The sequence below is a fragment of the Trachurus trachurus genome, assembly GCF_905171665.1.
Source record: "Trachurus trachurus genome assembly, chromosome: 15".
Lineage (NCBI taxonomy): Eukaryota > Metazoa > Chordata > Actinopteri > Carangiformes > Carangidae > Trachurus > Trachurus trachurus.
The window spans coordinates 23,659,125-23,670,675 of record NC_139906.1 but is presented as its reverse complement, the minus strand read 5'-3'; the positions used below and the strand labels follow the sequence as shown (position 1 = coordinate 23,670,675).

The following is an 11,551-nucleotide window of genomic DNA, read 5'->3' as shown; positions in this document are numbered from 1 at the left end:
CAGACTGGGAGGTAGAGCCTTCAGTTACCAGGCTCCTTTACTGTGGAACCAGCTCCTCTCCCCTCCTCTCCTCTCCTGGAGTGAGGTGAGGGATCCCTCCTCTGTTGCTCAAAAATCGTACACAATATGAAACCTCAGACAGTGTGGGAGGAGCTGTTGGAGGTCTCAAAACGAGCACAGAAAGTGTTCTCTTAAACGGTATCACTTATGCCTTTCTGGGGTCATTGGTGAAAAAATGTCCATGTATTTTATTTGCACAGTTAGCTTTTGCTTATCTTAATTCCAGCATTAAATTTGCTCCAGCTGCAGGTGCATCTCCCAGACCATACCACTCACTCATTGTTGTCTTTTCCATACATTATGGTAAACAGAACAATACAAATGTAATCATGCATTATCTATATCTAATTTCTGACCATCTGTCTCCATTAACAAAAATCTGTGTCAACTAGCCTACATTGGCCATGACACTGCTGCACTCATTGGTGTATCAAAGTCTGAATTCATCTGAAAATATTGGAGGACCCCTAGAGCCACTATGAAAGTGTCACTTCCTGAAGGTTTAATAACAAATGCATGATTTTTTTTTTTTTTTTCAGATTTCTTTAAAAAACTTAGGGTCAATAGCAATTTTTATTTGTTTTAGACTGAATGAAAAAGTGACTTTGGTCACTGTGGACATGCATTTTTGGTTGTCATCTGATGCTCAGAAACTCATAAAAATGCGTATTTTTTCCAAAAAAAATTGTGTTATACACAAATACAAATGGGTTTTTCTGTTTCTTGGTTTAAATGCATTTTGTTGGTTACTTTATTTTTTAAAATCTTTGAGTTCAACCTGTGAGACACAAAAGGCACCCGTTACAAAGAATCACCCAGATGCGTGTATTTGTTTTATTTATTTAATTTTAATTTATTGTCTTTTCACTATCATTTATGTTATATTGTATTCTTGTTTTAGGTTTTTCCCTTAAACGTGCCTTAATTGTGAGAGGTGTTCATTATATGGTTTATATGCCATGATATTTTGTTAATGATTTATTTTCAATAAAAAAAATTCTTCCGCGTGGATGAGGCGCTCGAGATTTACGTATGTAACCACCTGAGCCTTTGACCTGAGCTCGGCAGTCCAGGTGCAGTGCAGTGTGGCAGCCAACTACCTGATTTACGAAACAGTCGGAACTTCAGCAGAACTGAGAAGCACGAACTGGGGATTGAAACTTTGAAGATAGGGGAGCACATTGAACTGTGAACTTTGCTCGCTCTATTTGGGGTAATTTACGCGTATAAATCAGCTGCGTCGTTGACGATGGACATTGTTAACTACATATCTGAACTGAACCAATATGCACACAGAAACGGACTGTCTCCACCGTCCTATATAGAAGACCGTAGCTTCCCGTAAGTAAATTACATGTCTTACAGTCTATGGTCTGTATCCGTGTTGTATGTTTGAGCGTTTTTCTGTCGTAGCCAATGCCATACATACTCCACCGATGTGTAGACTCTCCACCAAGAGCAGTTAAAGTAGAAGAGATTTCGGGAGAAGGCCTGCTACTCCAGGAAGGTCCTGTAACTAAATATACAACAACAAACAGATAAAATGTGGAATTGTCACAGCCTTTTGTCAAAATGTAGGCCTATGTGTCCCAGGCAGAGTCCTGTAAAGAGGAAGGAAGAATTATGATCAGGTACAGAGATGTATAAAGTTACAAGACTCAAGTACAGATTAAAAAATAAATAAAAAAGGGTGTTCATTTTAGTGTAAAATTTAGGATAGGATATCCAACAGGCGCCTGACAGCTTTGACAACCTACCTAAATGATGAGTTTTAAAGTCCGGCAGACAATGGAAGTGTGATGATTGAACCACTCCCCAGCTGATCTGACTATTGCTTCACAGATTCAGGCACAGTGTTGTCTTGAATGGCATAGCCTACCAAGACGCTGTGGGGAGGAACAAGAAAGATGCCAAGCAAAATGCTGCTAAAAATGCTCTGGCCTGCTTGTTGGGGGACCAGGACTCTGCTGACTCAGTAAGATCTCTCTGAGAGCATTTTGTATTTATAAAAAAGAGCCAATTTTTGGTACATGTCTCCATATTGTGTATTTGTTATTGTCTTAACAGATAAATGCAGCTGAAGCTGTCGCTGTACCGGTTCAACCGACGAGCATCAGTAACATAAAGTATATAAGTTGGCTTTATGAATATTGTCAGAAGAACAAGCTGAGTATGAGAGTTGTAGAGTCAACCAGAATGGATCCAGATCGTACTGTCAAGTAAGGCTCCAAACTACCTCCAAATTATAAGGTATTTAAGCGTCCATTTAAAGATTTAAAAAAATAAATGACAATGTTTTGCTATAGATTCTGTTGCAGGTTTGCAGTTGGTGATCAGGAATACCCAATTGTCTCTGCAAATTCAAGGCGGGACGCAAAGGAGGAAGCAGCAAAGCTTGTTTATCATATGATAAATGGCAGCAAAACTACAGAGGTGGTGACTGCAGATGAGAATCACAACTGTACATCTGATCAGCTACCTGAGGCATTAACTCCAGATCTCTGGTGAGTATATCACAGTGGCAATACATGGTTTAATTTAGATGGGTCCATCAATGTGAAATATTTCTTGTTTTTCACAGGACTAAGACAAAAGGCCTGAATCTGAACTCAAAGGACGAAACCTTCACAGAGACCAACTTCATAGGGAAGATCAATGAATACTGTAATGAAAAAAAGTGTTTACTTACATTCATGGAGGTGGAGAGACAAGGTCCATCTCATGTCCCTGAGTGAGTTCAACCTGAATAGACACTACAGACACTCATCGCTAGCCTGCCCTGGACTGATGTTTAGTTGTAAAAAACAAAAAAAAAACATTGATGCATCAATATAATAATCAAAACATTTTTAACACAGGTTTTTCTACGAATTAGTGATCAATAACAAGAAATACCCTGTGGGCAAAGGGAAAAATAAAAAGGAAGCCAAACAAAACGCAGCTCAGCTGGCCTGGTCTGCTCTTTCAGGACAGTCTGACTGGGACAGCGAGGTATCTACTCCCTCTGCATCATCAAAAAAATATACATGTTTGTTTGTTTCTAGCATCAAAAGTGTCATAACATCAAACCCCTTTTCTGTGCCTTTTAGATGTCCTTGGGGCCCACGGCGTCTGAAGATGATACACCATCTTCCACTGCATCATCAACTTCACAGTAAAAACTTACTGATATTAACATGAGAGCAAATACAAGTTAGATATTATGACTTTATTTATCAGTACTACCAGTGAGAAATTGGTCCTTTTGTCTTTTATTATATTCTTCTAGGGACTCCACTGCATCATCATCACAGGGACAACCAAACAGTGCAAGTGACTCAATAGTATTCAGAGATTCATCAAACCCTCCTGGTGCTCAGGTCTGTCCTTTCATATTTAAAGAAAAATCTGCCACAGATAAAGTAATAGTCTATATTCTATATTTTAAATTGAAAGTTTGTATTTTTCAATTGCTTAACAAAAAAATCTACTGTGAACCCAAAGGAAGAAACCTTCACAGAGCCCAATTTTATAGGGAAGATCAATGAATACTGTAATGAAAAAAACTGTTCACTTACATTCATGGAGGTGGAGAGACGAGGTCCATCTCATGACCCTGAGTGAGTTCAACTTGAAAAGACACTACAGACACTCATTGCTGTTAACTGATTAACTTTTGAGAAAAAAAAACATTGATGCATCAATAATACTGATCAAAACATTTTTTAAAACAAAGGTTTTCCTACAAATTAGTGATCAATAATAAGGAATACCCTGTGGGAAAAGGCAAGAATATAAAGGAAGCCAAACATAATGCAGCTCTGCTGGCCTGGTCTGCTCTTACAGAGCGGTCTGACAGGGGCAGCGAGGTATGTAGTATTAGCTACACCCTCTGTGTCTGTTTTTTTTTTTCTTTCTTAAATTCACATTAGATGATTATTTCTAGCATCAAACACCTTTTCTGTGCATTTTAGATGTCCTTTGGGCCCACGGTGTCTGAAGACGATACACCATCTTCCACTGCATCATCAACTTTACAGTAAAAACTTAGCACTTAACATTAAAGAAAATAGAGATCAAATATATTATAACTTTATTTATCTGTACTACCAGTGAGTAATGGGTCATTTTGTCTTTTACTATATTCTTCTAGGTACTCCACTGCATCATCATCACAGGTCTGTCCTTTCATATTTAAAAGACAAATATGCAGAAGATAAAGTATATTCAATGTTTTAAAACGGCATTGCAAGAGCAGGAAAGCTTTGTTTGTGTTTCTCTCATTCGGTTTGGCAATCTGAGAAGCCCTCAGATTCTCAGATTATTTTGCTGTAAAGAGAGAGAATGTGTAGATAATATAGAAAACATTTTGTGGGGCGGCGTTTAGCTCACTTGGTAGAGCTGCCGCCCCATGTGTTGCGGCTACAGTCGGGACCCTCTCTCTCGACTGTGCTGTCAATTAAAAAGGCATGAAAAAGCCCCCCAAAAAATATACTTAGAAAACATTTTGTGGTGCATAGAAATGGTTTCGTCATGAGAGTGTAACCATGTGTATTTTTATTCTCTAAGGTCGTGAAAAACAAGATAACAAGTAATACATCAGTCCAGTCAAGGTAAGGAACTACAACTGTAGCCTATTTACAACAACCTGCAAATGTGTGTGCGCATACGACAAATAGCCACTACACATATTATTGCATATAAATGTGTTTTCCTGTCCAATGTTCATTTGACCAAATGTCTACATTCTGTTGTTAACTTGTACAGATTTACGTCAGAGTTTGACTCCATAGAGCCTCTGGGCAAAGGAGGCTTTGGTAATGTTTTCAAAGCAAGACGAAAACTCCTGGACAAGTATCATGCAGTCAAGATTGTCCGTGGTAACGAGTAAGTCAAGGTTGCAGTGCAACTTTTCAGTGTATACTTAAACATTTATTTATAGTATTCCTGGTACATGAATGTTTTGGTAAAAGATGCAGACATTAAGTAATTTTTATGTAATTCTTTGATCAGAAAAGCTCTGCGAGAGGTAAAGGCATTATCAGACCTTCAACATCAGAACATCGTTCGATACTACGACTGTTGGATGGAGGACTCAGAGTACGAGCATCCCAGTTCAAAACACAGATCTGGGTAAGTCTCATCCTCACATAATGTAACGGTATTCTACTTATTGTATTTATTGAAAATTCAACAATCACAATTATCATTTTGTTTAGGTTTGACACTGATTCGGAGTGTCTCTACATTGTGATGGAGCTATGTGACAAAACACTGCGAGCCTGGATAAAGGAGACAAATACGAAGAGTCTGGACTCCTCAGAGAGAAGAGAAAGTAGTCTAATGATTGCACAACAAATAGTCAGTGGTGTAGAGTACATCCACTCCAGTAAACTCATCCACAGGGACCTGAAGGTGAGGCACAGTCGACTCAACGTCTTGGGCTTTTTTATTAATGCAAGTGCACTTTTAATTTTTGCCTAGAAGTGAGGAAAAATAGTATCTGGATATTTTTGGTGGCAACATTGTTTATGCTTGATTTTTATGACTCTGTTGCTCAGTCAGTTTGATGACAATCCCATACTGCAGGAATGAAAATGATTAAAGTGAAACGAACAGACATAGCTTTATCCTATTAGATTTAAAAGATATTGACAAAGTTCTCTTTTTAAGGTGTAATTTGCAGTGCTACAAGGAGGAATATATGACTGTGCTAATGCAAAACTTTGGATATCATAAAATTAGCACAAAATATCATCACATACTGTGAGCTTGATGTTAAGTAGTTTCAGTTTCTGCTTTTGTTTCAATGGTTAGCCTGACAACATCATGTTTGGACAAGATGGAAAAGTGAAGATTGGGGACTTTGGTCTGGTCACAGCTGACGCTGACGGTGATGATGAAAACCTGATGGAGAGGACGAACAGTGGAACTCCGTCTTACATGGCTCCTGAACAAGTGAGATGATCTATGAATTTGTGAGGTTAAATACTGCATGAGTGAATTTGAGTTAAATACTGCAAAAATTGCAGTAAAGCAGAAGTAAGCGATCCGGTCGTTTTGGGTAATGCTGCGTTCCAGGCAGGCTTTTGAAACCGTAAATTACAGCTTCAACGCACAACTTACGACTTTGTAGCGTTTCAGGCAACCCACTCGTGTTTTTCCGAACCTGTTTTACCGGTGAAAGTGCACTATAACGGCCACTCGTAACTTCCGACCCGTGAACTCGCACCAAATCGAACTGGTACGACTTCACAGGTCAGAAAAACACAAGTTACGAGTTTCCTTGAACGTACCATAACAGTCCTCGTCCCTACGTCACCACATTCACGGCGTCCCTTGGCTGCACATACAGCCCTGCATGCCGTTCTCTCTCCTCATTGGATAAAAACTGTAGGATACGATAAATGTTTTCTCCTCGGCTCAGAGCAGAGCAGAGTGACTGACAGACCCGTGTTTCGGTCCAAACACTCTATGTAAGTGATTGCTGTCGGAAGATTTAACTATTTAAGACTTATATTAACACAAATATATCACTTACTTCTGCTTTAAGTGATTTAATTGTGGGTGGATGTGTTGTATAACAGTATCCCATGCTAAATACCATTACCTAGCCACTAGCTGCTCCAAGTATCTTGGAGAATTGTCTGAGTGTCTTTTGTCTATTCTGCTAAGGCCAGACTAACTCTCTGAAGTTGAGATCAGGACTCTGGACATAGATATAGATATAAATATAAATATAGATATAGATTACATTGTAGTATGAGTTATAAAATATGAAAATATAAAATATATGGATAGGTTACTTATGAAATAATTGTGAAATAGCTCCAACTTTTTTCTCATCTTTTTGTCATCTTTACTGACTTTATACTTTATTAGTCCATTATTTAAAAAGTGAATTGTAAATGAAAAGACAGACAATAATTTAACCCAATTTACAAAAGCAACCAGTTAAATCTGTTACGATAAGACCATTAAGAGGACATAATATGCTGCTTTAAAAACTTGTTCATACTGCATTTTTATTTTATTACAGAGGAGTACAAAGAACTATGACAGAAAAGTGGACATATTTGCTTTGGGGCTGATTTTCTTTGAGCTTCTCTGGACACTTTCCACTGGCCATGAAAGAGTAGTGGTGAGTCATTCATGTGCAGAACTTAAAATTGTGTTACAGATGTCTTGACAAAGTTACCACATCTCTTATACAAATAAGCAACTAACTTAATACCAGGACAGATTCATTTTCAGAATAGTATGTATGTAAATTGGTTTAAATACCTGATATGATCAGTTTGTTAATTTTTAAGAATCAATTTTACTTCATCTTTTGCTTGTTTCTTTGCCCTGTTTAATGCAACATAAACATACTGAATCATCCCAGGCTAACTAAATATGCTTTTTTTGCATCTTCTACATAAACACCAGATTTTTGAGAAGGCCAGACATCAGAAGTTCCCCAAAGAGTTTGGAGAAACCTTCTTCCAAGAGGTAGGTGATATTCTTTTTATTCTAACCACATGAAACAGCATTTCCCACAGCATGGCAGTCACAAACAGTCGACACACGCAGCTTGAATCCAGGTTTTGAAACGTTTAAGTTGGTCCTCTGACTGAGAAAAGTCCACATGTGGGAATTTCTGTTGAGTGTTGCTTTATGACTGATTTTATCATTGTTGCTTCAGAGCTCTCAGGTGATGGTGATGTTATTTTTTATTGTTTTTAATACAGAAGCGGATGATAAAATCAATGCTGGACAGGATTCCAGGAGACCGACCTGAAGCAAGTGAACTGAAGGCAAAGCTGCATCGGTTGACTCAGACTCCGATGCGTCAGCAAAATGTCACTGTCTAATAAACACAGGAGATAAGTCCTGTCAGAAATCATGGGAGATTTGGAAATCATGTCAGTGAAACCATGAAATGGTCTGATATGCTGTTGTTTTATGACTAATGGTTAATTTCTGCACTTAAATACCACTTTAACCAGAGATCAGTACAAAGTGCCTGATGTTCAGGTAGCCTACACACATTCTCACTTATCTATTTTAATGTAATGTGAATGAAGCATGAATTCAAATCAATTTTAAGATCATTGTTTTAAAACATTACATTTATGTACACTCTTGTTCATGATAATCACGTGGTGGGTAATTTCATCTCCAACAGCTGACTTTCTATTCTGTTTTGTACTCAGTGTTGTATAAATGTAACTTGAGCAATGCAGCAGCCTTCCTTTTGTCTCCTGTTGTGTACATGTGTGTGAAGATGGCTGTCCACCCATTCAGGCAGATACATTAACATCCTATACTGAACCTCACCCATGTACATCTTCTGTCTTATAGAAATGTTTGCCATATTTATGTAAAAAAAAATTTTTTTTAAAGCAACAGACGGAGCAATAAAAGTTAAACAGTGCTATGGCCAGTCATACCTATAATACCCTTTAGGTACCACAGTAGAGTATTGTCAACCAAGAAAAGCAAAGTTTTGAGTTTTCACATAATACTGTACAGACTGATTGTTATTAGTGACAAACATACAGATCCGTCAAAGAGTTTAATACATGAAGTAGTATAATTTACTTCACATTGTTCCATAATTAGGCTACATGTGTGAAAGAAGGACAAATGGATGAACAACCAAGTTTAGGTGTACACAGGAGAAATGCTGACAATACCCAAACAGACAGGATTCAAACAATGAGCTTTACAGTAATAATTGTGAGGGAACTGGCACAAATTAGCCTCAAATTAAACAAAATGTTGGTTGCAAAGGAGACCACAAAATATAGTATGGTGATCGTAGTGATGATAATAAATCTCTGCAGAGAGATGAGGGGTAAGTGGCAAAAGCAGTGGGCAAAAAGAGTGAAAAGTGGGAGAGAGTGGTGTGCAGAAATGGCCCTGAGATAAAACATTTATAAAAACACAGATTTGGATACAATGAAGACACACAAGAACATGTGAGTCAGACTCAGACATAATTAATGTGATTCACAATAATAATTAAAGCATTTACAGTAATTAGTGTGATTGAAATGACAGTCACACTCCAGATGACAGAGGAACAGGTGACATGAACCACAAATTTACTTCAAACAAGAAGACAGACCACGCTGAAGTTTGCTTCTAATTGGTAAATTTTGCACCTCATAATGCTAAGTATTTTTCTGCATTTGGACTAGGTCCTGGTAAAAAAAAAACACAAAACTTGAACGGGTTTTTGTTGGGCGAGTTTTTAAAAATGCAGTTTCCTATCATGATGCCAAAACCTGAATTGTGAGATAACTTCAGCGTCAAATAATGAAAGCAGATAGGTGGTGGAGTGGGGCTGTGATTGGGAGTGTCGAATCTCAGTCGAGAACCCAAACAGTAGGGAAATAATAGAGGAAGGAATTAAACAAAGGATGTATGGGAATGATTTTAAAAGAGTTGGAACATTTTAATTTGTGTATGTGTGTGTCTTGTCCACACTCCAGAGCAGAAGGGGGCGGTAATGCACACAATGCTGCATGCCAACCCCCGGACCGAAAAACAAAAAGAAGAAGAGTAGCATCCAACCAGGGAGAGCAGAGGGAACTTTAAAGGGGCAGCATTACGCTGGACAGCACACAGCCTGACGGACACACGACAAGAAGGGAGCTTTAAACTTGCCGCAGTGAGCAGCCGAAAGTGAGTGCATTCAAAGCTTCGCGCTGCGACATGGAGCAAGAAAGAAAAACATACGTCGCTGAACTGAAGGAGTTTGCACGACGAACAGGCTCAGAGCTGAAGTTTGACTCCGAGGGACAAGAACGCACAGAAAGGTATGAGGCATTTTATGTCGCTACATGTGGCTACTACAGATAGAGGTGTTGATGCTAGTAAGCTAACTGGCTAATGCTGCTGATGTTGGTGAAGTCTAGCACTCATCGGCGCCGCTCGTTCGCTTTCTTTCTTTCTTTTACGTGACAACATAGAGAGCCTGCGACGGGCATTGGCACACAGCTGTGTATGAATGTAGCCTACATGTTGTCATCTTGACAATAAATTTTACCAATCCTTCTCCAGGTTCATCGTGAGGGCGGTGTTCAATGGTCACCCCTTTCCAGTTGGTGTTGGGGAGACCAGATGGAAAGCCAAGGAGAATGCAGCTAAAAGTGCCTTGAGAAGTTTGAACGGGAGAGAAATGGTATGATTATTGTTTGTTAAAAATGTAGGAATGTGTGTCCATGTGTAAAATACCATAAACTGAAGCATCCTTGAATTTATTTAGAGAAAAAAAGCCAGTCACTTAACCCTCTATGGCATGATTTTTTGTTTTTTTGGGGAAAAAAATATTTCACCCCATTTTTGGGAGCTTGGAGGTCCCTGATAAGCAGTAGTCGAGTTGTAAAAAAAATAATTTAGGGGGGATAGTCAATTTTTTTCATACAAACAATACCAAAATAAGTGTTTAAAATGATCAAAAATACCTTTTACATGTTCATACATATGCATAGCCTATATTTTTTTTATTTTAAACAACTGCTAATTTAAACATGTTAAGTGATATTCAACTGACTGTAAAATGTGCAGCTGTGTGTCTGCTTCTGAAGCGGCTGCCCCTCCCCCCCTTCCCTCCCTCAGAGACAAGGTCACATGCACTTCAAAACCACTTATTATTGGACAACATAGACATATCTGGGGATATTTTAAAACACCATGCCATAGAGGGTTAAGCGAGTATACTGTATTTTAATTTTGCTTTCAGAAAGAAAATCCACCAGGAAATGTGGCCAAAAATCAGAAAGGTTACACTGAATATGGTCAGTGTGGTAGGGTGGCTGTGAAGCCTCTGGGATCAAGACTTGGACCAAATAATGCTACCCTGTAAGTCTCCACTCTGCATCCTTATTTCCTTATAGTCTGCATTTAAAATGCATTGAAAAAAGTTTGACCAATCTTGTGTACTGTAGCTCTGTGGTGGATGAGGAGTACCCAGCTGCCTCTGGGAAAACAAAGGGGGAGGCCAAGGAGGAGGCAGCACTGCATGTATATTGTGACACATCTGGCAGTAAAGCTACTGAGGTGAGTTGTAATACACACCAGTCTCTCCTGGTTTAGTATCAGGAATCAGAAATAATATGCAAACCAAATTATTTTGAAATCTGCTGTGAAAAATGGTGCAATGCACAAGTTGAAGACTCTGTGTGTGTTTCAGGCGTCGCTCTGTGCAACTGTGTGTGATGAAGGTGTCCAAGCCAAGCGGTCCTCACCACAAACTAAACTGTAAGACACTGAGCAGTATGGTTTGATACATATGTTTGACAAATATATGTTGCGTGTTTTTCTAATGTCTCTCTTTTTTTATTGTCAAAGAGTGTTCTGTGATTCAAGAAATGTGGAAACAGACACAAGGGACTCGGTTGTTTTCTGCGATTCACCAAACCAACCCAAGGTTCAGCTTTGTTTACAACTTTCTGACTTTATTTGATATTTTGCCGAAATGTTGCTTTCATATTTTAATGGTCTAATTTATCTTCCAATT

The 11,551-nt window shown here is 38.6% G+C and overlaps 1 protein-coding gene across 1 annotated transcript; it reads left to right on the top strand.

The window, feature by feature from the left end:
• The first annotated feature begins 1,128 nt into the window (after nucleotides 1–1,128).
• LOC310998246 (interferon-induced, double-stranded RNA-activated protein kinase-like) lies at nucleotides 1,129–8,264 on the top strand. Its single transcript, XM_083988201.1, has 20 exons — nucleotides 1,129–1,401; nucleotides 1,903–2,035; nucleotides 2,128–2,279; nucleotides 2,367–2,564; nucleotides 2,642–2,791; nucleotides 2,919–3,051; nucleotides 3,150–3,214; nucleotides 3,329–3,419; nucleotides 3,544–3,659; nucleotides 3,776–3,908; nucleotides 4,014–4,078; nucleotides 4,193–4,217; nucleotides 4,609–4,652; nucleotides 4,807–4,926; nucleotides 5,053–5,172; nucleotides 5,259–5,454; nucleotides 5,857–5,997; nucleotides 7,079–7,180; nucleotides 7,471–7,533; nucleotides 7,773–8,264. Exons 1-20 carry the CDS (start codon nucleotides 1,310–1,312, stop codon nucleotides 7,893–7,895), a joined length of 2,262 nt encoding a protein of 753 aa, XP_083844327.1. The 5' UTR covers nucleotides 1,129–1,309; the 3' UTR covers nucleotides 7,896–8,264.
• The last annotated feature ends 3,287 nt before the right edge of the window (nucleotides 8,265–11,551 follow it).

Coding starts and splice junctions, on each gene's coding strand:
- LOC310998246 (XM_083988201.1), top strand. CDS start 1,310: ATGGACATTGTTAACTACATATCTGAACTGAACCAATATGCACACAGA. Junction 3,215..3,328: donor ACTGCATCATCAACTTCACA/GTAAAAACTTAC, acceptor ATATTCTTCTAG/GGACTCCACTGCATCATCAT. Junction 4,218..4,608: donor CCACTGCATCATCATCACAG/GTCTGTCCTTTC, acceptor TTATTCTCTAAG/GTCGTGAAAAACAAGATAAC.